General features: G+C 37.5%; 1 protein-coding gene across 6 annotated transcripts in view; it reads right to left on the reverse strand.

Annotated features, from left to right (window-relative positions):
• The window catches only part of sema4d (sema domain, immunoglobulin domain (Ig), transmembrane domain (TM) and short cytoplasmic domain, (semaphorin) 4D), a 79,891-nt gene that overhangs the window by 999 nt on the left and 51,110 nt on the right, over positions 1-27,782 (reverse strand). For 4 of the 6 annotated variants that reach the window (XM_056238412.1, XM_056238415.1, XM_056238414.1 and 1 more), the window contains 14 exons: positions 22,855-22,988; positions 20,176-20,321; positions 20,023-20,085; positions 19,819-19,917; positions 18,558-18,651; positions 18,310-18,426; positions 16,229-16,380; positions 14,977-15,152; positions 13,922-14,078; positions 11,684-11,906; positions 10,452-10,567; positions 9,291-9,460; positions 8,935-8,981; positions 5,678-6,888 (listed from right to left, as the gene is read on the reverse strand). In XM_056238412.1, the coding sequence (XP_056094387.1) occupies positions 5,963-6,888; positions 8,935-8,981; positions 9,291-9,460; positions 10,452-10,567; positions 11,684-11,906; positions 13,922-14,078; positions 14,977-15,152; positions 16,229-16,380; positions 18,310-18,426; positions 18,558-18,651; positions 19,819-19,917; positions 20,023-20,085; positions 20,176-20,321; positions 22,855-22,988 (2,620 nt within the window). In that variant the 3' untranslated portion in view covers positions 5,678-5,962. Of the gene's footprint in view, positions 1-343; positions 436-529; positions 743-3,676; positions 3,827-5,677; positions 6,889-8,934; positions 8,982-9,290; positions 9,461-10,451; positions 10,568-11,683; positions 11,907-13,921; positions 14,079-14,976; positions 15,153-16,228; positions 16,381-18,309; positions 18,427-18,557; positions 18,652-19,818; positions 19,918-20,022; positions 20,086-20,175; positions 20,322-22,854; positions 22,989-27,782 lie in introns of those variants that run through there. The other 2 variants (XM_056238416.1, XM_056238417.1) reach the window with 2 other exon arrangements.

The raw sequence follows: 27,782 nt of genomic DNA on the forward strand, positions 1-27,782 counted from the left end.
TTTTTCAGGATTCATTGATGAAAAAAGTTCAAAAGAACAATATTTATTTGAAATTGAAATCTTAACATTATAAATGCGCACTGTCTAATCTTCACTGTCACTATTGATTCATTTAATGCATCATTGCTGAATAAAATGATACATTTATAAAAAAAAACAATAATAAAAAAACAACGTTTGATTGGTAGTGTCTATGAATCTCAAGTGCAAGAGTTTGAATTGTTGAATTGGTCACTGATTTGAGAGTAAAAGTTCAGTGAACAAAAAAAAAAAAATCATTTCTTTCAGGAAATGTGCTCTAAAATTCAACATCGAACATCAAAAAGTGTGATTTTCCCCTCACCCAGGCTTTCTTCCACTCCTGCAGGAGTGTGTTGTGTTCAGACAGAGTGTTTCTCCACTGATCCACATGTGTGTGAGGAACACCGGCCTCGTCTGAGAGGAAACACACATCATCATCATCATCACGTCACAGGTGAAGGCAACACGACCACGCATGCGCATTTTACAGTCCGACTCGCGGCTTTACCTCTGGCATTGAGCCGAAGGTCGACTTTTGAAGCGTCGTTTCCAGTTTCAGACACTGCCGTACACTCATACTGCACATCTTCTGTCAGAGCTTCTTCCTTCAGCCAGCTGCTCACCAGCACGGCATCATGGGAAACCACGCGCCTGTGTTCAAACACGGGAGTCTCGAGTCTCCGTCCGTTCATGTGCCACTCAACACTTACATCTCGAGGACCTGAAGGAAAACTGCACTTACATTTGGACCCTACATGATATTTAGAGCTCCAGTACACACACACACACACGGTTTTCATCCACAACTAAAGCCAGTCAAACCTGGCAGTATCATGCGGTTTGAGGAATCATTGGATTATCACACACTCTCATTCTACATGCATAACAAACTGTACATTCAGATCATAAACCAGATCAAATTAGTTAGGATTTGTTTCAAATGCATTCAGCTAAATGAGTAAATAAATGTTTTAAATGAGTGGTTCAATACAAGCTGAGTGGTTATATACACAAGCTTGATTTACAGTATCTGTGTGACATGTTGTTGACCACCACAAGCACCACAGAACAATCAAAACCAATAATAAAAGGTAATAGCAACTTTTTAACTCAAAATTATGACTGAGTTAAAAATATCGCACAATTGAGACTTTATGACTCGTAATGAAGAGTTTACATCAGAGTGAGACATAAACTCGGAATTGCGAGAAAGTCAGAACTTTAAGTTATAAACTTTAAGTCAGAATTGAGATAAAAAGTTGCAATTACCTTTTTTATTCTATGGCGGAAACAGGTTTCCATACATTTTGACTCGTCTAATTGAGTTTGTCTCATTTCACTGGTACATTACAAAGACACACGTACGTGTCGACACAAAACCACTTTCTGTGCAAAGTTATATCCAATATTTCGACTTGTAACCTGGTAAACCTGGTAACTTTCACAGTAAACACAGGGATAAAATAGTGACCGTTTAGATAGAAAAAATCATTTGGCGATGAATAACAGTTCATCCACCCAGAAAATGAGTTTCACCTTATAAGACTCTTTAGCTCAAATACATTTACATTCATGCATTTGTCAGATGCTTTTATCCAAAGTGATTTACATTTCATTAAAGATATTCATTTTCTCCGATCATGATCTGGGAATCAAACCCATGACCGTGGCATTGCTTGTGTCAGTGCTGCTTGAGCTACAAATAACACACAATTATATATGAAACAATTAATATAAAGTGCTTTAACAAAAATATGAGCTTCACATTTCTGCTTTGAAACCCCCTGAAACGTCTTGCCCAACAGACTAGCATTGTAACGGCACTGTTGCAAACACCGAAGCGGAGATCTCATCTGTGCTTGTGAACAGTGACACCTAGCTGACAATCTTTAAATATGAATGTTTTCACATCCGTCACACGTTTAATGCCACTATGGGAAAGGACTGATTCACTGCCCTCGCTTAAAAACATTCAAAAATTGTAATAGTGTATAATAATAATTAGATTTTGCAGGCTGTTGATGTTTTTGCTCACTTCAAAAGCCCTTTAAAGTGCCCCTATTGTGGTCTGTGGGATATTACCTTTCATGTAGTGTGTAATAAAGCTGTTTGTGAATGTAAAAGGTCTGTAAAGTTACAAAGTGCAGATAAATGGAGTAATCCTCGCAGAAGAAAGGAACCGCCAGAGTCGTCAGTAACTCGTCTCACTTCCTGCTCAAAATTATGTAGTTTTGTAACTAATTTGCATAATACCAGCCTATGGTTTTCATTGGCTGACGGCGTACAGCGTCTACTTAGCCCCGCCCTCAAACACTGTAGTTGTAGCTGAGACTGGAAGAGTTTGCTTTGTGTTGTTCATGTCGAGAAGACGCTGTTTTCAGTGTGTGAATCCACTTTGATGCACTTCTAAAGGATGTGATTGATATAGTAAAACCGACGCCATGGTTACTGTTCATATCACTGTCTATCAAGTTCGGCGGAAGATCCGGAGCGGAAATCCATATATGGTAATGCCCATTTAGTTACTGAAACACGCTGTAAGTGCTCGGCCAATCAGAGCAGACCAGACCAATCACAACAGACTGGGCCATCTGACCAATCGGAGCAGAGTAGACCAATCACAACAGACTGGGCCATCTGACCAATCAGAGCAGAGTAGACCAATCACAACAGACTGGGCCATCTGACCAATCGGAGCAGAGTAGACCAATCACAACAGACTGGGCCATCTGACCAATCGGAGCAGAGCACTGACCAATCAGAGCAGAGCAGGCTCTCAGAAAGGCAGGGTTTATAGAGATCAGATCCTTGATCAAACCGTTTCAGACTCTGAGAAATGAGCTGATGCCGCAATGGATGTGAGAAGACGACAGTGTTTGAGCTTGGATGCGTGTAAACATGTTGCAGGAGACTTAAACAATTTAAGTCTAACAATTTAATCCTAATTTTAGGATTCACACACTGAGTCTTTAAAATATACCATAATAGGGGCAGTTTAAACCACATGATATAATATACAGCTTCAATAACGCATCTGTACGCAATAAACAGCATTTCACATTTTTTGCAATTCAAACATTTATTCAGGCTCTCTAACAAAAAGATTTGAAGAAACTTTGTACATCATCAGTTTTTTTTTATGTACAAATATTTACACTGTACACGGCTGGTGCTGAAAGTGCATGTGATCTGATGAACGACCTTCATAGAGTCCTTTAGTCAGACGTTTTCTCACGCACTTCTTTCACAAGAGTCCATTTATAGAACAAGATTCGCGTCTCAAGGTGAAACAATAATACAAACCATAATCATAAATTAAGATCTGAACAGAAATTCTAAAGTTATTTACTGTAAAATAAAAGTTTAGTAAACTCTAAAGAAGTGAATCTCTTCATTATTCGCTCTTTTTTGAAAATAAAGGAGTAAAAAGAAAAATTCGAATGCAAATTTTAGGCATCAGGCGGTGAGCAGAACATGCAGACACACAAAAACACTTGTCGAAATACTCGTCCAATGACTTCCTCTCACAAAATCTGGCTCGTCGGCCAATCAGAACACTTAATATTGCAGGAGGAGTGAAAGGAAGTCAGGCTTGGGAGTATTGAGACAAGACTGATGAGAGAGAAGCAGGTCAGAGGTCAGAGGTACCACTCACCCAAGGCCAGGCAGAAGAGCAGGAAGGCCTGGTGAGGGTGAAGGGCCCAGGACTGTTCCCTCAGGAGAGGGGGGATCAGCCGAGGCCCATCCACACCCCTCCAGCCCGAGGACGGGACGTCGACAGGGGGATGAGGAACAGCCAAGGGTGCTGTGTAGTGAAGGAGGAAAGGAGAGAGAGAGAGAGAGAGACAAACACAAGAGTGTGCTGAGAATGGACAGGAGATTCAGGAACGCCACGGGAAAAGCTGGGAATGACGGCGGGAAACAGCAGGAGAGGCGTGACCAAACATTTCACCCAAAAATCAAGAGAAAACCAAGTATACGTAGCATGCTTCGTGACGCTGTTTTCATGACATTTCTTTTCCAATAATGCCAGAAGTACTTGCAGGACACTATGTATTTATTTATTTTTTGTATTCAAGTCACTATCATGAAAAAGTTACTTTTTTTGCATAAAGAAAATCAATATTTGTGACATTATTTTCATGACATTTAAGAAGATTTATTCTTAATATTTGAATTAGCATAATAATAATTTATATGCAATACAGTCATGAAAACTATCCAGTTAGGACACAATTTATTATATATATTTTGTGTGTTTATTAAAATCACTGTCATGAAATATTGCCAAAATGCAACCCAAAATTAAATGAAAAAAAGAAAATAATGTCCTAAAAAGGGGCAAAAATATTAAATTTTCTTGACATTTTGGAGTTTTGACAATTCACCCCAAAAACAAAATAAAAAAAATACTACAAATTACATATAAAAAAACATTTTGTGACAGTATTTTCAATGACATTTAAGCATGCTTAATATTCCAACTGCCATAATGTTAAAGAAATACATAAAGTGATGAAAATTATCCTGTCAGGACACAATTTATGTATTTCACCATCATGAAATAATGTCAAAATAAAAATGCAAAAAATGTTGGGGTTTCTTGACTTTTTTTTGTGATATTCACGCTACTATTGCTAACATAAATAATATAATATCTTCAAAAATATCAAAATCATAAAGCTGCTTCTTTAAGAAAAAAAGTTTTCAAAGCTCACGTTTGTGGACTTCAGTCAAACACTCTCAGAAATCGAATATTGTGTCATGTGAGACGGCAGCTCTTTCTCTCTCTCTCTCTCACACACACACACACACACACACACACACAGGTGAAAGTGTTGTCTTCAGACAAGACATGTCATCTGCACCCACAGGAAGCTGTGCTAGAGACATATCACAGTGTTTAGACTTTTTTTTGGTCTCGTTTATAAACACGAGGAACCCATTTTAGCTTTTGGAACGATCTGGCTCTGTTTTTGAGCGTTGTAGAGCATTTGGGTCTTCCAGAGACATCTTCCTCTTCCTCTGCATGTGTGAAACTGAAATCATCCCTGAGATTTAACAACCACACGCCATCAATCACCAATAAACTTCGGGTCGGACCCCACACTGCAAAAAATCTTTTTCTTCCTCACTATGTTTTGTCTTCTTTTCCAATACCAATAATTAAACATTCTGAAATCAAGACACATTTACTGGATAATCAAAATGACTTGTTTTCTACTAAAAAATATTAAAGATGAATGCAGGAAACTAGAAGAAATGTGTCAGTGGCGTATCGTGTTTTCCTTTTGAATTATATATTTTTTGTGACATTATTTTTATGACATTTAAACAAATGTGTATTATTATTATGCCAAAAATACTCTACATGTAATACAAAATTATCCTGTCAGAATCAGAAACCCATTAAAAAAAAAAAGTAAAATCTCATGAAATAATGTCAAAATGCAAAATAATATAAAAAATTCTAATATAATGATCCTGGAAACAGTCCTTTTTAAACAAAAAAGTTTTTCAAAACAAAAACATTTCTTTACATTTTAGGGTTTGTTGATATTTCACCCCAAAATCAAAAGAAAGTAAAAATACTACAAATAATATTTCGACAAAACCGACTCAATTTTGATACTTTTTTTTTTTTCAAAAAGCAAGACTTAATATCTTATTTAGCTTCTCAAGCAAAAGTATCTTGATTTAAGAATGGTTTGTACCAGAAAATAAGACAATAACAGGAAAGTGCAAACCGAGGCTAAATATTATTAAAACTGCACAAACAATATTCAGACACAGTCCGGAACTCCAATTTGGAAAACATCACGCAAACTTACCAATTTGGTAAATAATGTTTCCAATTTGGAATCTTATTTGGAATTTAGTTGTGGTTCTTGGTTCAGTAACGGTGGTTTACCTCAAACGCAAGCGCACGTGTAAGCCCGCACTAGTGTGGCGTGTCAGCGTCTGCGTACTCGATGGGCTGAGACACGCAGTCTATGTCGAAGGGCCGGTCTTTAGTGGGACTATCGTCACCGTCCTCGAAGCCGTCGGACGGGACTCTTCCGTTCACATATTCCGTCTCCGTCTCGTATCCGGTGTCTCTGAGCGCGTGCAGTGGGTGCGCTCCGTTCTGATTGGGTGAATCCGTCTTCTCCTGCACGGGCTCCATCAGGCCCGACTCGCAGGCCACGTACTCGGCCTGAGGTTTCTTGTTGGAGCCGAGCAGAGCGGATCGCAGGCGGAGACACGGCGCCGGCAGGTACTGCATGTAACAGTTATACGCCAGAGCCGCGAGGAAGAGGAGGAAGAAGAGGAGGAAGAGCGACAGCAGGGCTATGCTGTTGTCGTGTTGGATGTATTTGGCCGAGGGATCGAGCGTCTCGGTGCGAGTCGGTAAGTTGCTGACCTCTGGAGGGATGTGGGATTTGGGTTTAATGGCGTTGAATGGAGGGGTTGTTAGTGAGGGAGAGTCCGTGTGTGTTGACGTTAGTCCTGAGGCGAGACCGTCATTACCTTCAGGCGCCGGGGTCGGGTCACGGGACACACTCGGAGGACGCTGAGCGGATATTGAAGGCGTGTTCTCGGGAAGATCCAGGCGAAGGACGTATCCGGCCACCAGACGGGTGAAGTTCTGTCCCGCACCCGCTTCGACGGACCAGCATTCGTAGCGGCCCGCGTCCTCTGACGTCACGCTGTAGATGAGGAGCCCGTTCTCCCCCAGCAGGAGGAAGCGAGAGGCGTCGCTGAGAGCGTGACCGTTGAGTTTCCACAACACCTGAGCCAGGTTAGAGCGCACCTGACACCACAGATCAGCCGAGCCGCCGGGCTTTACCGCCACCTGCTGGTAGTCCTCCAGCGCCACAGCAGCGACTGCAAGAGGGACGGGATTATGGGTCATCTTCAACATCAATGCAGTAAATTCTTAGTTTACAAGGGGAAAGTGACACCTATAATTATTTTAAAAATTCAAAATGTTTAAGATTTAAAATTAAAAAACGCATAATAAAAACTAGTGCTGTCAAACGATCGCGATTAATCGCATTAATGTCATAGTTAACTCGCGATTAATCGCACATTTTTATCTATTCTAAATGTCTCTTGATTTCTTTTTGTCCCATTATTTTTTCTCATTTTAATGCTCTTATCAACGTGGAAAAGTGGATCGGCTTGCCTTGTGCAAATGTTTTTTATTGAAAACAACATGGGCATATACTGTGTTCAATTTCACACTAACATTCTCACTTGGAGCAAATAATCTCTCACACAATGTAACACTGTCCATCAATAAAAGGGTGAAAGAAATACTGACGAGGTCCTGATATTGACGAGGGGGCGGAGAATTCGCATCAGCTGTGTGTGTGTGTGTGTGCGTTTGCGTGTGTGTGTGCGTGTGTGTGTGTGCGCGTGTGCGTGTGTGTGTGTGTGTGTGCTTGGCCATCATCAAGTGGTATTTCAGACTGGACGTGCAGCGATGATGATAGCTCAGTTCACAACGACAAAACACACAGATCACTTTGGTCTCGTCAATGGGACCATTTGGCAACTTTTTAAAAGTAAACTTTCCATTCAGAATCTTATTGGCATCCATTTCGGCGTCTCGCGCTCGTCATCCACTCAAAACGTAACGTTAACCAACTATTTGACCGGCTCGCAAGCCCAAACAAGTGTGTGCGGCGTGCCTGTTGTTTTGTTTCCGGTCTAGCTAGATCCGCTTGTGCTTTGGTCGACGAAGCCATTGAAATGAATGGGTTTCATAGCGCAGCCGCGTCCTGTTGCAAAAGCATGTGAAAAAAAATACAAAGTTTGCTAGGCCAAAAAGACCGTTAATCTCGCAATAAAAAAATCGCCGCCGTTAATAACGCGTTTAACTGACAGCCCTAATAAAAACATAAAAAGGAACATTTTACCAATTCAATTGTACTACTTTATTTGTGCTTATTAATTAAAATCATTTAATATTCTTCCTTGTGTTCATGTAGTGAAAAACAGCGATTGTGATTATTTATAACTAGATTTGTACTGTATTCCACTTCCTGTTTTAATCATTTAGAATCTACCCAGAAATGACTGTTTAAATTATAATTTATGATTCCTCTGACCTTATTAATATATAAATAATAAAATATATTAGGATGATTTATCCGACTGTAAAATTATAAAAGTATATTATAAATAATATAGAGAAATAATTTAAAAAAAGAGTATAAAATATATAAACTATTATGATTCCTATGACTCTTAAGTTAGTTAAGAACAAATATGCAACTATGGATATTACATAATAAAATTATATAAATAAAAAATAAATTAAATAATAACAAAAAAATAATGATAATTTATCCGAATCTAAAATGATAAAATATAAAGTCCATTATAATATATTATACATTACATTATAATGTACTGAGAAATTTAAAAAGTATATTTATATATAAAACATTTATAATATATTTAATTATATATAAAAATACATACAAATAATAATTATTAAAAAATAAATTATATAAAAATAAATGATGATAATTCCTCTGACTATAAAGTTATGAAGTATATTACAAATATTTAGAAATTATATAGATTAAATATATTAGAAGACACTGAGAAATACTTAAGAAATTAAACTTATATTTTCGTAAATGAAAAAAAAAAGATAATAAATTATAAATAATAAAAAAGATAAACATTGCCCAGCCCTAGTCCACACACTTAAATGCCTCTAGCAGTTGTATCCGTTACACTTTCCTGGTGTGTGTGGTGTTTACACGGCTGTATAATTATTAGATATACAGTGACAATGGTCTTATGCACTCTTGCTTTTGTTGGTCTGTCTCAGCTAGTGTACAGACAGCAAAAAAACAAGCACTAAAACTGGACCATTTGAGCAAGTGAATACAAATGACATTGTGCATTACACACCTGGAGGGCACATCCCAGCATCCCCTTTGAGGCTCTGAATCAACTTCCTGTAAAACACACAGGAGAAACACACAGCTCAGAGTAAATATAGACACATCTGATTAATGATGATAATGCCGTCTGGCAAACATATTCCAGGAAATATATTCAAAAATATTTAAAAGCGTCTTTTAAACACTGCATGGATAAATTATAAACAAATAAGACACAATTACAACATAATGTGTTCCTCATGAAAGCCCAGCGCAGAGACGCCGTGTCTGCAAATATTTGAGAAGTTAAAGACTAAAATCCTCCATGTCAACAAGACAGACGTGCCGTCGGTCACGATGTGCCGGTCAGTTCTCATTTCTCACCGTTGTTGAGCATCATCCTGGAAAATATTAATGCAGGAAGTCGAGCGCGCGTCCCAGGCGCAGTACGGGTCTCGAGCCAGGACACAGTCCACACAGGACAGGTACTTCTCACAGAACGCTGTGGGACACTGAACCACTCCGGAGTCAGAACCAGCGTACAGGAACTGGGCCTGAATCAATCCGTTCAAAACAACCAATCAGTGACTCACACATGATCCACTCAAAAATGCTCTTGTAGTGTGTGCGTTTTACATGGTTTTCTTTTTTCAAATGTTTGAGATTAAAATAGATAAATTATACAATAAAAATATAAATAGGTAAATATTTCTGTTTATTAGACTGTACGGTTATATTTGTGCTTATAAATTAAAATTAATAAACTTTCTTGTGTTCATGTAGTGAAAAACAGCGAAATTATGATTCCTCTAAAGTTATTTCAGAGCAAATATACAAGTATGGATATTATATAATAAAAACAAAAATGTAAAATATTTATATCATAAATTGTATTGACATATGTTATGATATCAATTGTAAGATATACGATATATAGACGATTCCTCTGACTCTAAAATTATGAAGTATCAAGTATCAAGAACTTGCATAATAAAAAAATCTATATAATACATGATAATACAAAATAATATAAATATAATTATGAGAAATGAATGATAGACTATGATATAAATAATATAAATTATGATTCCTCTGACACAAATCTTTTCAGGACAAATATGCAAGCATGGATATTAAATAATACGATTGTAAAAAAAATAAAAAAATAAAATATATAAAAATAAAACAAAATATGATGGTTCATCTGACTCTAAAATATAAAGTATATTTCATATATATTGAGAAATGCTTGCAGAAATAATATATATATATATATATATATATATAAAATAAATTACGATTAATATTCCTGAAGCCATTTTTCATTCCCTTAAACATCCATTGTCTGTGTGAGAATGAGAAACTAGATGATTTGCTGCTGGAAGAGGAACAGAGTCTGTACAGACTGTCTGTCTCCAGCGTATGGAAACTTCCTCCCTGCTGTGGAATAACAGTGAATAACGTGTGTTTTTGTGGATTTCATTTCACGTGCTTCATCTCTCAAACGGCCACATGGCTGATAAGATGAATCTGAGCTGTTCTCACCGCCCGTGTGGAGAGCAGCAGCGTTTTGATTGGCTCGGAGTTCTTCAGCAGCTGGATCTCCTCCACCGTGTGAACCTCTCCCTCCAACACCAGAGACTTATGCAGAAAACCTTTATCTGAGGACACATCAACAACATGACATCTGCATCACCACCTCCACACTTCAGGAAACCTGAACTTTGTTGTCACATCAACCTTTTTCCTTGAGATTTTAAGTTAATATTCCAATAATTTACACGTTCATGTTTCTCTGAAGTCGGTTAATGGTTTCATGACATGCAAGTAAACAGATAAAATATAATCTTTTATAAATAATTGTTTGTTTTGACTTTGTAGCTGAAATTTCAAGTAGACTTAAATCTCTTTTTAAATGTGATAGTGTCTCAGTCCACACATTACATTCACACTGGTGTTTTAGGAACCCAATCGAAATTAAATATTATCATTAATAATAATAATATATTATCTAAACAATAATTATACTACTGCTACTACTTCTTCTTATTATATATATATATATATATATATATATCATATAATGATAATAACAATTATCATAATTTTTATTAATACACTATATTATTGTTGTTATGAATACTATTTTATTATTGTATATTTATTATAAAAATAATAATTATTTGTATTTTTTTTTTATCATTATATTTATTATAATATTATTTTTACCATAATTAGCATTTATATATTATTATTATTATTATTAATACTATTTTATAATTCTATAATATTTATATTATTAATCAATTGATGAACTATTATTATTATTTTTATTATATTTTAATTAATTATAAAGAAAGAAAAAATACTGTTTTAAACTAGAAATAAATATATAATTATCATAATTATCAGATAATTATCACAATGCTTTATTTACACTACAAGTTACTAATAATAATAATAATAATATTTATGTATTCAATTCTTCACTTTCAATCGTTCAAATCCTCAAGCTTTTATTTTGGCGAGTACTGCTGAAATGCTGCAAACTTCAGTGAACAAAAATGTTGGAAATGACGTCTAATAAAGTAAAGCTAGCACACGTTGTGTTCCTGAAAGCACAAGCAGAGATGAAGTATCGTGCAGCCCCATCTATTCATTCTTATTTTACATTCATATCACGAACCCCCGTTTGGGAAACCCTGGTGTAAAGAAACAAATCAAAACCAGACTTTCCCATCCAGTGGTTTTGGCTCGTTTTCACCGCATTCACTCACCGGTGGCAGTGAAAATCACATCGTAGAGGTTCCCATCGAGGGCCTGAACTCTCTCCACAGCGATCTGTGTGTAGTTGACGTCTTTGGTGATGAGGCGCGGGCCGTTGCCGATGGGCAGCACGGGGTCCTCCAGCAGCGGATGGTCCCGCACGAACTGCAGAGTCTTATCCGGCAGCTGGAGGGACGAGTTGATGTTCTGCTTGCGGTTCTGGTTAGTGATGCACTGAAACGGATAATAATCAGATCAATTGATTAGAAATAGAGCAATTAATAGGTGATGTTATTCGCTTCGGCCGATAACTCTTCCTGCCTGCTGGTTAACAAATATGAGTTTCTCCTCATGTCAAATATTTATGCTAACTTAAAGGGATACTCCACTTTTTTTGGAAATAGGCTCATTTTACAACTCCCCCAGAGTTAAACTGTTGAGATTTACCGTTTTTGAATCCATTCAGCCGATCTCTGGTTCTGGCGGTACCACTTTTAGCATAGCTTAGTGTTTGTCACAAGGGGGTAATTCATCGACCGGAAGTTGAAGCCGGCCGGGTGCCGACATCTTGTAGCAGAACTTCACTTGCGTTAGCATTTCCATTGACTCCCATTCATTTTGGCGTCACTTTGACAGCGAATAACTTTACATCTGAGGAGTTTAAAGACTCCATTTGTCCATTATTTATTTCTAAAGAAACACGACAATGTATAAAGGGCTCCATTACCTTCTATGTTACATTATGGCCCCGTAGAAACAGTTTTAGTAAAAATAGGCTAACGATTGCGTCATAACCACTCGACTCTCTGTCGCGCTGCACAGAAATTACCGTACAGACAGGAGGAGAAGCTCGCAGGCAATCGGGGGGACGTCCCGTCAAGGGAGAAGCCCATAGATAATGAGTCCATAAAAGCAACGGAATACTTACTCCTGCTCACTCACGCCAAAGACCTCTTTGCTCAAGTTCCCCGTCTCTGCGAGATTAACGTTGGCAATTTTCACGCACAGCTACTAGAAGATTAACGTCTGTCAGACAGGTTGCTCACGTCATCAAGCTTAGTTTGAGTCGGTTTGAGTCTGCGCGTCAGGAACGGAAGTGCTCAAATATCGCTAAAAATGGGCTTCAACTGTCTCAACTGAGTTCCAATGAGATGGCTCTGTCCACTTCTTATACTGTCTATGGTTTGTCATCATTGAAGTGGACAAGACCATTAGCAGTTCTCAAAAAAAAATGACCAAAGAGTTTCGATATTTTTCCTATTTAAAACTTGACTCTTCTGTAGTTACATCGTGCACTAAGACCGACGGAAAATGTAAAGTTGCGATTTTCTAGGCTGATATGGCTAGGAACTATACTCTCATTCCTGCGTAATAATCAAGAAACTTCACTGCCGTACCATGAGTGCAGCAGGCGTCATGATATGACGCAGCGCCTGAAAATAGTTCCGTTGTGTTGACGGAAGGTGGCCTATTTTCAGGCGCTGCGTCATATCATTACGCCTGCTGCTCTCATGGTACGGCAGTGAAGTTTCTTGATTATTACGCAGGAATGAGAGTATAGTTCCTAGCCATATCAGCCTAGAAAATCGCAACTTTACATTTTCCGTCGGTCCTATGCACGATGTAACTACAGAAGAGTCAAGTTTTAAACAGGAAAAATATCGAAACTCTTTGGTCATTGTGTTTTTAGAAATGCTAATGGTCTTGTCCACTTCAATGATGTATGCTAAGCTATGCTAAAAGTGGTACCGCCAGAACCGGAGATCGGCTGAATGGATTCAAAAACGGTAAAACTCAACAGTTTAACTCTGGGGGAGTTGTAAAATGAGCCTATTTCCAAAAAAAGTGGAGTATCCCTTTAAGAGTTACAATTTTATTTATATATATATATATATATATATATATATATGTTTGAATAATTTCAAATCTATATATTGTTGTGTATTTGATATATATATATGTGTGTGTGTGTGTGTGTGTGTTATTTTATTATTTGCATGTAGTTCATTATTATTTTGAAATTATTTTATTTTATATTTTATTTCGTATTTTATTATTTAATTATTTCCTTTTATTTTATTGTTTTATTTTATTTTACTTCATTATTATTTCATTATATATTTTATATTTATATTCAATGGGTAATTCTCTTTCACAGCACCCTTTAAACTGAACCCCTTCATTATCCGTTTAAGGATCATCTGATCAGATATATAACAGTGAAATCCATGTTTTGGGCAAATACTAACTTCTCCGGGTCTGGGACTCGGGGTGATGCCATTAAATCGGACCCACTTGGTATGGGACTGTTCCACCGTGGCCTTCTGCATGTACTTCCCTTTGGAGAAGACCTCGTGCACTGAACTCATGTTATACGCACACACCGCGGACAGACCAACATTCCCCCTGACACACAGAGAAACAAGAAACACATTTCACTAATGCAGAAAAAAATCCACTTTTTCTGTAGTGTTACAAATTTATTAAAATGTTTAATTTAGGTTCCAGTACAAAAGTATATAAACTGAGAAAGTCTAGTAGACTGAATTTAGCATTTGAGGTATAAATGAGCAAGAGATTCTGCCAGTCCTGGTCAGATTACTGAGACTCTTTGTCTTTAATGGTTCTGGGAGCCCCTGGCTCAGTTTGAATAGTTATGCTGATTGGATTAGGATTGGTATCACTCTCAGTCTTGAGAGCAGGTTCCTAAACCTGTAAACTCCATTTACATGCTTTGTTTCAGTGTCTCCCCCTCGATGTAACTCCTCCCCATTAAGCTCTATGATAATGTGAAGGTATGGGTGATACAATCAGTCTGATTGTATACATGACACTGTTATGCTGATGAGATCAGGGCTGGGGAATTTCCGGTAACGAGCTGAATCCTGTGCTTCATTTACATGCTTTGTTTCAGAGTGTCTCCACCTTTATGTAACTCCTCCCCCTTGTAAGGTATATGAACACAAGGTATTTTTGGCTTAGTCAGACTTGGCTACGATTTTTGGACGAAGCAGACTACAGCAATGCAACAGCAATAAAGAACCCTGCTTAAAAAGATACACCCGAGTCTCCTGGTCTTCGCTTTGAGTTTCAAACACTTTAGAAGAAAAAAGTTCACAACACTTCTTACCACTTTTGCTTTGCATTAATCCAGTCACTCAGATCCAGGTGATGTTATGACTCACAGACATACTTGGATGGATCAAGTCAAACTGGAACAAGCGGTTTTAAATGCCACACACGCTCATTTAGCACTGTGGCTTTTTATTTCCGACTAACCATAAAGAAATGTGCTAAACCTCACCACTGAGATGTAAAGACCCCATAGATGACGGTGTCTCTCCAGTGAGGGGCTTTCAGAATGAACACGTCATGAACCACGTTAAAGACAAAGTTGAGCTCAGGCATGGAGCAAACCAGTTTAGCCTTCAGAAACGACGTCCACTTCTTCTGCAGAGTCCGCTGGCCGCCCAGATCACCCTGTTACAGCGAGAGACGTGACACACTTTAGAGAGAAATGTTTACAATGGTACATCTGCATGGTGTCGTTTACATGAAGCAAATATTTCATTACAACTGGAACTAAAACTAACCACAGCCTCAAGCACTGAAAGGCTTCTGTAATCACAAACACTTTGTGTAGAGGTGAAGTTTTATTTCATCAGCTCATCGGGTGTTTTCGTTTAGTTTAGTTTAGTTTATAGCAGGATGTTAAAATGAAGAAATTAGTTGTTGGTTGATTTCTGAAGGATCACGTGACACTGAAGACTGGAGTAATGATGCTGAAAATTCAGCTTTGATCACAGGAATAAATGACATTTTAATATATATTCAAATACAATTCAGCAATTTAAAAATTTTAATAATATTTCACCATATTATTGTTTTTACTGTATTTTTGACCAAATAAATGCAGCCTTGGTGAGCAGAAGAGACTTTATTCAAAAACATTAAAATATTGTACTTGCTCAAAACTTTAGAATGGTAGTGTATAATATATAATAGAAAAATATGTGTGATTGGCTCATGGTCAGGCTCTAGTATTACAGTCTGAAATCTCATTCTGCTTTGTTTTCAATGTCTCTGAAATATTTGGTAATTATTACATCCGGATGAATGAAGAATCAACAGAAGCTTCTGCTAATTTCAACAGCACGCTGAGCCATAAACTAAACATGCTTCCAAAATAAACATCAATATGCACCAAACTTTGTCTAAAAATATGGCTTGTAAGAATATCTTAATCTTCAGCTCTGTAGGTTTTTTATGTGAAAATGGCATATGATCAAATGTTGATTCTCTCGCAGAGAAACTGAAAGCAAGATGTTAAAAGAATGAAAAACAAAAATGAGATCTAGATAGATCTAGATCTAGATAAGATGATGGGATAGAAACATCCATCTTAAGTGACAAAGAGGGAAGTTTGATGATTTTTACTGAGGGAGTAAAAAAACCTAAACATGCGGAACAAATAAATTTTTATGCCTTCATTGGAAACGAAATGGAAGATGAAGAAATGGAGATGGAGATAAGAGTTAGTACAGGGCTGATCTCACCTTACAAACACGTGCGATCCTGGGGATCAGCAGCTTGCCGAAGAACTCGTACTCCACCGACACCTCCGTGAAGAAGTAGTAAATCTTATCGTCATCTCCATCCGGGTTGTTCTGCCCTTCCCGGATCACATCGGCAAAGACGAAACTGGGCTCTGCGCAGGCAACCAGAACCAGTCACAACTGAGCAGTGCTATTTTACCATCATCGTTACAGTTATTATTACTATTCTGAATTAGCTTTTACATCAGTTTTCATTTCAATATTAGTTTAAAAATTTTTTTTTTTGTCATTTTTATTAGTTTTATTACATTAAACCATGATACCATTCAAACATTTGTGGTAAGATAAACTTTTATTCGTCAAGGATGCATTAAATTGATCATAAGTGACAGTGAAGACTTTTATAATGTTACAAAATATTCTATTTAATAAATGCTTTGATAAATGTGATTAATAAATGTAATAAACACCAATAAATGCTGTTCATTGGACTTTCTATTCATCGAAGAATCCTGAAAAATAATATGCATCATGGTTTCCACAACAATTTTAAGCAGCACAACTGTTTTCAACACTGATAATAATCAGAAATGTTTCTTGAGCAGCAAATCATCATATTAGAATGATTTCTGAAGGATCATGTGACACTGAAGACTGGAGTAATGATGCTGAAAATACAGCTTTGATCACAGGAATAAATTACATTTTCAGTATATTCACACAGAAAACAGTTATTTTAATTTGTAATAATACTTCACAATATTACTGTTTTTACTGTATTTTTGATTAAATAAATGCAGCCTTGGTGAGCAGTCAAAAACATAAAAAAGGTTGTAAATTAGCACTGCATTATTCATATCCTTGTCAATAAATACCTTGAGATGGCTTGAAAAACACACATAAAAAATATATCATCGCAATCGTGTGTTCACTGTCTTCATGTTTCATCAGTCAAAACGTTTCTTTTTATTCAGCTTTCTGCTAAAGCTGGATGCCTTTGTCCATATAAGGGATTTCCTGGAACGTCATAAGTTATTACTTCTACGAATCCGTTTGGGACTTTCTGTGAGAGAGCGCCCTCCGGCTTCGAGTATGAACGAAACATACATTACACGAGAGAACGATGTTCAGATCGCCTCGTTTTGGATAAGAATAAAAGGACAGCTCATGCATTGACTATCTTGTCTCTTTGTATTTAAGTCTAGAATTATTCACATTGGCCTCTATGTGAACACACTAGCCCAAAAAAGTGTGGGGGACGAATTTACATTTTATTATGAGTGAGGGATACATGTCCCCCCTGTTCCTCGCCTATCCTGTGCCAATGTACTTCGAGTCTACATTCTTATTTGACTGTTCTCTATGCCTACTTGTTTATCTATATGTATTTATACAGTATATTGTTTTCATCATGGGCGTCAGTTTGGTTTGAAATGTGCTGGGGACAGAGATGCATAAGTGCATTTCCAGAAGTGCTGGGGGGGAGGGGTTGGGGGGGAAGAAAAACATAGATCCGACATTTACACGCATGCACTTTAATGGTCCAGTGGCAGAACTTTTGCCAAGCATGTCAGAGGTTATGGGTTCTAATCCGCACTCGTATAGTTTTTGTTTTAGTTTTTTCTCCTTAAAACCGATTATGTTTATCAGTGGTTGTATATCAAGCAGACACACGTTTGTGTGCATTTTACTTTGGGATTTCACTGGAACGAATAGAGAGTCTCCACAACGGATTAAAGCGTGCGTCCGTGTGAAGACTGCGCTCGAGCCACAAGAGAACACTGTATCCGCGCCACTGATCGCAGTCAACGAGCACTCTGATCACTTGATTTCAAAAAACACATTTCAGCGCTAGATCGCCTCTTATTTAACAAACGAACGAAATGAATGCTCTGCTAGTTAACTAGAGATGTTTTATTTATTTGTATTAGTTACATCCGTGCCGCGAGATGTTTCAAAAGTGGTGGGGACAATATCGACCCTGGCAAAAAGTGGTGGGGACATGTTGCGTGGTGCGCAAATTACGCCTATGGTTTTCATACCACTGTCTAGTCAGTGTAATGGAAACATTTGCGGCGTACCGTTGAGCCAGGACGTGGAATACTCAGTGCGCAGTAAACTCTGAGACGGAGAAGATCTAGAGATGATCGGCTCACTCCCCAGGAAGTTATAAGCGGTTCCCGAGTACAACTCGCCATCTGAACAAGAAAAACAAGCAGTTAACACACTACTACTGACAATTTGAGGATATGAAGAATACCAGACGAAACATTGAGTGTGTCCTGCTGATGTGGTTTAGGTGACAGAAGGAAACTGCAGGTGAACTTACCAACCATTACGGTTGTGAAACTTTGGCCCGGGTCAAAGGAGCATTTCCCCCTGCCATCCTCTGGTCTGTTGAGCAAACTGAAATTCTGCAGAGACTAAAGAGAAATGAGCCGGTAAGAGACATCAGAACATCCCGTTAAAATGTTTTAATGATTATGTAAAAGTGGAATAAGAAAGGCAACAGATATAAAGCATCATATGTAGACCTTGAATGCAATGCAAGTCGCTTTGGATAAAGTGTCAGCCAAATGCGTGAATGTAAATAAATAGTTCAGACTACAGAGTCACATGATCCTGTTGTCTGTCTTTATGGCAACAAAAAGAGGAAACTATTGTATTAAAAAACTGATTTGAAATTTAGTGCCATAACAGGGCCATTGTTATCAAAATATCAGGGAAGTTCTGACAATCTAGAGAAGCCAAAATGTCACACATATTGAAATTGATGATAATACTTTTGTGTTTAAAACTATATATATAAGCGGAACAGCTGAGTTTCCATAAGTAAAGATCCCAGCAATGTTGCTATTGTTAACTAAAACCATAATGCAGTTCTCGTATATTGTCTCGTTTTGGTGAGTGAATCAAGGATTCAGTTGTGGTTCACACTTGCAAATGATATATATATATATATATATATACACACACACACACACATACATACATACACATGTGTGTGTATATATACACTTTATCTATAAAATAATACTAAATTTCACTGAATTGTTATCCAATGAGTAAAACTGTAGTAATGCAAATATAATTTGAGAAGTTTGAGCATGATTTTATATGCTTCTGTAGAAGCCATGAATCAGTGGCATTTACACTTTAAAAAAAAAATTGCATTTAATAGCTGCATTTAATAATTCTCAGTGTTATTATTGTAGTGGCCGTAATATTGTAATGCTTTATGCGCAGAGTAGCTCATTCCTTCATAAAAGATGCTCACAAAGCCTTTTTTACTCCAGATTTTCTAATATTTCTTTGCCTCAAATGTTATACAAAATATTTGTAATGTTATGTATCTGTGAGCTGGTTAGTTTGGTTCAAAACTTAAAACTCTTTATTGAAAAATTTCTCAAAATCCATTTGGAGAAAATAGAAGGAAAAAACAGTCCCTGAACCGATGCGGATAAAAAGCTGACCGTTACCCGATTACAAACTTGTAAACATCTTCCACAGTTGAGGGTTTGCTGGCAAGCCTGGCTGACACTTGAAATGTTTTGAAGGTTTAATTAGTGAATATTAAGAGTTGTACACACCAGATAATCACAGAGAGGTTGAAACGCGTGAGTCCCGCAAACATACAGATTGTCTTCATCCAGGACTTGCAAAACTCGGACGTAATTTCGACAGTCCGTCTGTCACACAAGCACAAAAAACATTTCATCCTCTGGATCAAATACTTACAAATATTCCACCATCAGTGATGAAAAATTCAGATCGAAGACATTTTTCCACATTACCTCTTTAGATTTCCCCTTTAAAATACACATTGACATGTCGTTCTCTGGAACTTTCCACATCAGCTGAAATAGATCACAGTCAATACAACATCACAACACTGTCTGCTCACTGTGACTAACATCAAGAGTCTTTAAAAGAGGAATAATTCTCACCTGGTTGCTCTTGATTGACACATTGTTCATGTTGAGTTGGTAGATGACCTCTCGAGCGCCCACGTACAGCACACCTCTGTCCTCGCTCAGCAGGAGAGTCGTGTAGTTAAACACATCCGGCTCCCAGAACTCCAGCAGGTTCACATCTACAGGAACACACACACACACACACACACACACACACATTAGCAAACCATCAGATGGGATTTGTGGGTACTGGCTGAGATCGTCCTGGAAATAACCAGCAGACATATCTGACTAAGACGGAAAATTCAAGGAGAAAAACGTCTGGAAAAGAAATGACATTTTCTGGAATCTCTTTACGTCTGCTGAATGAATGCATTGCACATTTTAAAATTGAATAAACTTTCAAAAGAGAGTATATTGAACAGTAAACATATAATTCTCCAGCTGGTTGTGGTTGAATCCGCTCCAGAGGAGATCCTGAACTTTATGAAAGCAGCAGCCCAATTGCTAATGCTTCTTTTTTTGTTATTATTGCCATTAAATTAACATTAATCAGCATTAAATTATGTGCATTAAAGGGGTCCTATTAAACTTGTTTTATATGTTCATGTTCTTCAGCGTGTAATGTTGCTGTTTGAGCATGAAGTTACAAAGAGTTCTTCTCTATATCAGTGTCAGTGTTTCTGAACACCCTGAAACGCCTCTATTGTAGTCTTCAGTTTCTTCCGGGAACGAACACGTCACAATATTCCTCATTTAAATAATTCATATGCAGAATAAAGGGGTGGGGCCTGGTTGAGTTAGTTAGTAGTGTGTTGAAACTCATGTTATGGTAAGGGACGGGACATTTCCCAAACACAGTCGAAGCGCTCGACCAATCACAACACACTGCTCCAGCCGACCAATCAGAGCACAGTGTGCTTTTCAGAAGGAGGGGCTTCATAGAGACAGGAACTAAACAGAGCGTTACTGACAGACTGGGAATAGACGAGCTGCAACAATGGACAATATGGGACAAATAATGTGTTTTTTGAACATTCAAGCATGAAAACCTATTTTAGTACAGCCCAAAAACAAAATCTAGACAAAAGGGCATAAGAGGTCCCTTTTCAGAAAGTAAAAAGGGTACATTTTGATTACAATAGCTTCTTCTGGAGGACACAAATGACCAAGACCAAGTGCAATGGCTGTAATTCTTGAACGCTTTATGTTTAGTAAGGAATATTTATACGCTACATGTATATTTGAGCATGAGCACTCAAAGATAGTTATGTGTCACTGGCACACTTCAGTTTGTGTTTGGCGGCCAGTTTGGTGTGTGTATGCGTGTGAGTTTACGCTACATACTTGCGGCTCTCGGGTCTCCAGCGGCCAGACGTCTGCAGGCGCCACATGTGTGTGCTGATGCTATTTGTGTTAGAAAAGCCAAAAATCGAACTTCCTGTGATGGTGAAACATGCTTCTAAACTATATATATACTGTATATATAATATACATATATTACTGGTGAAAAGTTTGTGGATGAAATGTTTTAATGTTTTTCTCTTATGTCTCTTATGTTCACCAACGCTGCATTTATCTGATCAAAAATACAGTGAAAACTGTAATATTGTGAAATATTACAACAAATTAAAAAACATTTTAAAATGTAATATATTCCTGTGATTAAAACTGTATTTTCAGCATCATTACTCCAGTCTTCAGTGTCACATGATCCTTCAGAAATCACTCTAATATGATGATTTGCTGCTCAAGAAACAACTATTATTATTATCAAGGTTGTGCTGCGGAATATTTTTGTGGAAATCTTGCCACATTTTTTCAAAAGAACAACATTTATTTGAAATACAATAGAATTGAGAATAAAATATTTTGTAACATTATACATGTCTTTATTGTAATTCTTGATCAATTAAACGTATCCTTGCTGAATAAAAGTATTAATTTCTTTAAGACAAATCCACAAATCATCGTGACAATAGGTCTCATTCATGAAACATTCGTAAATACACGAGTAAATATGAGAGTGATTTGCGTGTAAAGAGACCTTCCCGAAAACTCGTCTCCTGATTCACAAATACTTCATAAACGTCAGATGTGATAGTGAAATGTGTGTGTGTTAATGAATTCCAATCAGTCGTGAATGGGACGCGCGTGCACGCTCATTCTCAATTACCATAAATCCCGCCCATTAAATCCGACTGACAACTATATATGGGCATCATATTATGACACCAAACGAAGGATTTCAACATGTCTTCTCAAAAGCGAATGAAAAAGAAAAATTTCTCAGATGCCGAAATCGAAGTTTTATTATCAGAAGTTCATTCAAAACACCACATTTTATTTTCAAGCATAGGTGGCGTATCAGGTCCTAAAAAAAAGGAAGCTTGTCAGCATATTACAGATGCAGTTAATGGAGTTTCATCTGTTAATCAAACAGTCCCAGAAGTAAAAAGAAAAACCATATGTAATTACTATATATAATATTTTTTCAAAATGCTGTATAAATATGTACCCGATTAAGGTGAATTAAAATGCAGCCTTATTAAAGGAGAACTCCGGCGCAAAATGAACCTTTGGTCTAATTACACATTGTTACATAGTCAACCGTTATCTGAGATTTGTTTTCATGATTATCGAATGTAAAGAGTTTTATCTCTAAAAACAGTTTAGCCTATAAATAAAAATAAAAATGAACCCTTCACTCACCATCCTGCTTCCATGAGCTCCTGGGAACGCTGGAGGGGCCGTGTGTGGAAACTTCCAGAAGCAATCCGAGAAACACTCCTAACACGCTCAGAGCCATGTTGGACTCCGGGATCTTCGGTAGCGTGATGTTTCCTCTGTGAGAACGGCAGAAAGAAAAGGAAGAGAAGACACCTGTCAGTCGAACGACGAGCTCCACATCTGAGACAATCACAGCCAATCAAATGCAGAAATTTAGCATGTTCAAACTGACACGTGTCATCATTTAGCAGTAACAGGCTTTATTAAGAGCGACATCCCTTTAGATGAAGTGTTTACTTTGCACACAACGACAAATCACATAATGAGAATGAATATACATATCATATTCACACTGCTCATTTCCATACAATGAACAAAACAGCAAGTAATTTGGAATATATACAGTACCATGGTCCATAAATTACCATTTTCATGCTCTAACAATTTACAGTATAAAAAATATGTTGCAAAACTTAAATAATTATTGATACAATGATGACAGAATAGCTGCGATATGGCTAAGTGTGATTATCAAATCACAAAGGCTGGGATTTAATTAAATAAATATATGTACTCACTGCTGGTTTCAGAGTGAAGTCTGGCACTGTTTTCATTTACATGAAATTGCATTTATTTATTTGCCAGAGAACCACCAAAATAAAAGCTTGATTGTTCAATGTTTGAAAATAAAGAATTTAAGAAGTAAATAATAATACTTTTACAGCTGTACTATAAAATAAAATAATTTTGTAATAAATTACATTTCTTATTTTGTTTAATATTTTATGAGGAGTTTTGGAAAAGTTTGTTCACGTCACTGTTACTGAAAAGGGTTTGATTTGGTTCTTGTAACTAGCATACCCAAACTGTTCAGCCCTTGGACGTGGCTGTGTTTACAAGAGGTAAAAACGATATAAATACTGTTCGTTTTCTCACACAAACCGCTCGTTTCGTGTCTTAGGCCATCAATGTGTACTTACATTTACGAGTCATTAAATCATGTTTAATTTGGACTTCTCTGTGCATGCTCTTTGAGGTGGTGACCATAGACCTGCATTATATCACTGACAGACAAGAACGGTTTGACCTAAAAATATCAAAATTGAAACTACTGCGGAAACAAAGACACCTACATCTTGGATGCCCTTGAGGTAAGCTAAAACACACCAAAAATTTATTTCAAAGTGAACTATCCCTTTAATAATGCAATGTCAGCTTTTCCAATATCATGCAGCCCAATCCAGAATGTGCCTTTATGGATGAACTTCTTAAACTCTAGTATTCATTCATAGTTGGAAGACGCTTCACAGTGAGTAACGAGCAGTTAAGCGTTTGCGTAACGTTCGTATGAAACGAGCCCAGCTTCAGGCAGAACAGCAGCGCTGGGAAGGAGAGAAGAGAAATGCGATGACAAGCGACCAAAATTAGCATCAGTGAGATAAAGCCAAAACATCCCTCTCGCTCGCTATCAGCGGCGGCCTGTTAGTATAGCATGTGCTCACTGTCCCGTGTGGTAAAAACAGCATGTCCCGTCGTGTCCTTGAACTCAGATTCAGGTGTTTTTAAAAATAGAGAAACCACAGCACAAGATCAATAACCTAGATATGTCATCACCGCCTGACGATGACGGTAAACTGGACCGGTTGATTTTTCAGAAATTCCCCTGAACTGATATCAATGCCACAGGGAAGTGAAGTAGAGGCATCATGAGGTCACAACACATGCTTCTGAAATGACAACTAACCCCCAGGACAGAAAAATGACACCTGATATAATGATTTTCACGACAGCTCAGATTTAAAATCATCTAGAGTTGGTCATTTAAGACACAACCTTCATCTCCTTACAGAGATGTGCAAAACTAGATTTTTTATAAAACGTATGTATATGTAAAATCAACATAACACTTAAATGTCATAATATAACATGCATTAGTATTGGGAGTTCATAAGCAGGCATATCCTGACAGGTGTTCAGTGAAAGTGTTTTTAAAGTCCAACAAATGATCTCCATATGTGCTCCATGTTATTGTTCTGTGGAGAAAAAGAGCAGAGAGATTGAAAGACAAAAGAAAACAAATGAAGTGAAGAGAGAGGAATGTAATAAGATACAGGAAACTCAAGGAAACATCATTTGAACATGTGAACATCACCGGAGACACTAAACGGCCCCAAGCAAAGACAGAACACAAACTGCAGCGCTCAGCTTATATCGGCTCTTCAGATTCACCCGTTTCATTGCTTTCATTCTGACATGAGAGAGAGGAAACTTATCGTATCCTTAGAACATGGATTTAGCAAGACACAGTGCTTTAAACGAGGAAAATCACTGGAAAACACTTTTCAACAGTCGGAAAAATAAAATAAAAGTACATTTCGCTTTACATTGCATTCATTCTATATTTAAATGACGTATATATTTAAATATGACTGTTGCGTCAAATACAAACAAATGTTAATGGTCTCTGGCCATTGTTAATTTGTAAAGATACATATAGTATTCGCAGTTGTAGCAACACTGAGGGCCCTATTTTAACGATCTAAAACGCAAGTGTCAAGCGCAAAGCGAAAGTAACTTTGTGGGCGGATCCCGGCGCTGTTGCTATTTAACCGGCGGGATAAATGCCTCTTGCGCCTGGCGCAAATCTAAAAGGGGTTGGTCTGAAGTAGCTTCATTATTCATAGGTGTGGTTTGGGCATAACGGGAAACAAACCAATAAGAGCGTCATCTCACATTCCCTTTAAGAGCATGATGAACGAGGTGCGCTTGTTCCATGGCGCAATACTATTATAACGGCGCATTTAGTAGTAGCGCTGTTATAACAGTTTTTTAGTAGCGCCGTTTTTTTAATTTTTTTTAGTTCATGTTGAAAAGCTTGTAAAAAAGCTGAAACTAAGGCTGGGGTTTTACTTTAGGAATAATGCTTGTTTTAACATGTTAGCTAGAAAAAAACTTGTGCAGGCCACTTTTTTATGTGTTTTGGACTATGGTGATGTCGTCTACATGCATGCTGCTTCTAGTACTCTCCACCTTTTAGATTCTGTGTATCATAGTGCTTTACGCTTTTTAACTAACTCTGGTTCCCGTCCTCATCATTGTACGCTGTATGAACTGGTAGGCTGGACTTCACTAAGTCTACGTAGACAACTTCATTTCATATTTTTCTATACAAAGCCATGTTGGGTAAATTGCCGGCATATTTATGTAATCTCTTTAAAAAGAATTCCAGCAGTTTTCATCTCCGTTCCACCAGATGGCTCTCTTACCAGGTTCCAAGGGTTTTTACTGAGCTGGGAAAAAAAGCCTTCTCTTACTTTGCACCACGGTCCTGGAATAATGTGCAAAATTGGCTACATCTAAATGATCTAGTCCCATTAAATGAATTTAAGGCCATGTTAAAATGCCATATAATTCAAAAATGTAACTGCCATATGTGACCTGTACTTTTCTTTTATGTGTGATGCTTGTTTTTGACCATGTTGTATTTGTATTTAAATTGTAACTGGTGTGCCGTCTTGGCCAGGTCTCCCTCGGAAAAGAGATTTCAGTCTGAAGGGACTTCCTGGTTAAATAAAGGTTAAATAAAATTAAAAACATTTAGGCGCGCTTCAGGATCGGTTCACAGCCGAGGAGATCGATGTTCTCGTCAGGGCCGTAAAAGAAAGAGAAGTGACATTGGGGATGGGACAACCCCACCCAAATTAGCTTCGGTTAAACATGCATATAATAATTTGGGTAAATGTGTAAGCTTTATGCCTATTTTTCCCATCGTCATGGACACAACAATGATTTCCCTCGTGTTTTAATATTTTTCCTTATAATATGTATCATTTGCGAAAAGTAAAATGCATCTGTGTAGATGAGTGAATCCTCTACAGCAGTGGTTCCCAACCTTTTTTTGTCTGCGACCCATTTTTCCCAAGAAAATATTTTATGGCCCCCCTTCACATTTAATGATATTATCGCTCTTGAAAGCTTGCAGCAAGGATGACAAAATATGTTGTTTTCAAACAAACGGTATGTTTATGCACAAATAATAGCCTATAATATTGAAAATACAATAACAAAAACATCAGTAGGCCCTTTGTAATTTAAAAACGTAAGCCTAGGAGAAGCCTATAAATTGGCCCTATTTGAAATGCAAAAACAAAAATATTCACACTGGTGTGTAGGTAAAAAAAGAAAGAATATAGGCTATTACTAAATGACTGTTGTCTGGGGCCTCAATACTTGCATGTTATTTGTGAGGCTTTATCAATGTGAGGCTTTATTTTTTACGCTTTTTGGCGCTATAGCGAGCGATAATAAACTTGCGTTTATAAACAGAATAATGCGTCTTTCGGAAGAACATTGTAGCCGGAACTACATCTCTCTGTGTACGTCGTCTATGTCGAGTCACGCAGGCACTGGGCTACTCCGCAGCGCAGCGATCCGAACCAGTGTAAAATAGTCCCAATGTAAACACTTATTATAGGTGTACCATAGTGGTTCAGGATAAGACAAAAACATGGATTGGAAAATGGATTCATGATGAACTCGCTCATTATATACATTTTGTACATTTTGAACAGAAAAAAAGTTAAGGACTTTTATTTAATGCTCATTGCTCAAACCTTTCAAAATATGACGCGACCCCCCTGTTGGGAACCGATGCTCTACAGTGTATGCGCGTTGTTCACACTCTGTATTATGGCCAAGCATGCGCGCTTAAAATAGCATCTGAATGTACGCGCAACGCGCCACTGACTTTAGACTAGGTTTTTTCTGGTCAGTGGCGCAATTGTTTTCTGGAACTGCAAAATAGCACCAGGGATTGTTTGCGCTGGAACACGCCTCCTTTTTTGCGCTGAACCGCCCAGGGAGCGCAAGTTCATTCCCTAGTTTGCCGGCGTGCGTCTGTGGAGGGAAAA

This window comes from Rhinichthys klamathensis, unplaced genomic scaffold (assembly GCF_029890125.1).
Source record: "Rhinichthys klamathensis goyatoka isolate OS25496 unplaced genomic scaffold, OSU_Roscu_1.1 h1tg000523l_1, whole genome shotgun sequence".
Classification (NCBI taxonomy): domain Eukaryota; kingdom Metazoa; phylum Chordata; class Actinopteri; order Cypriniformes; family Leuciscidae; genus Rhinichthys; species Rhinichthys klamathensis.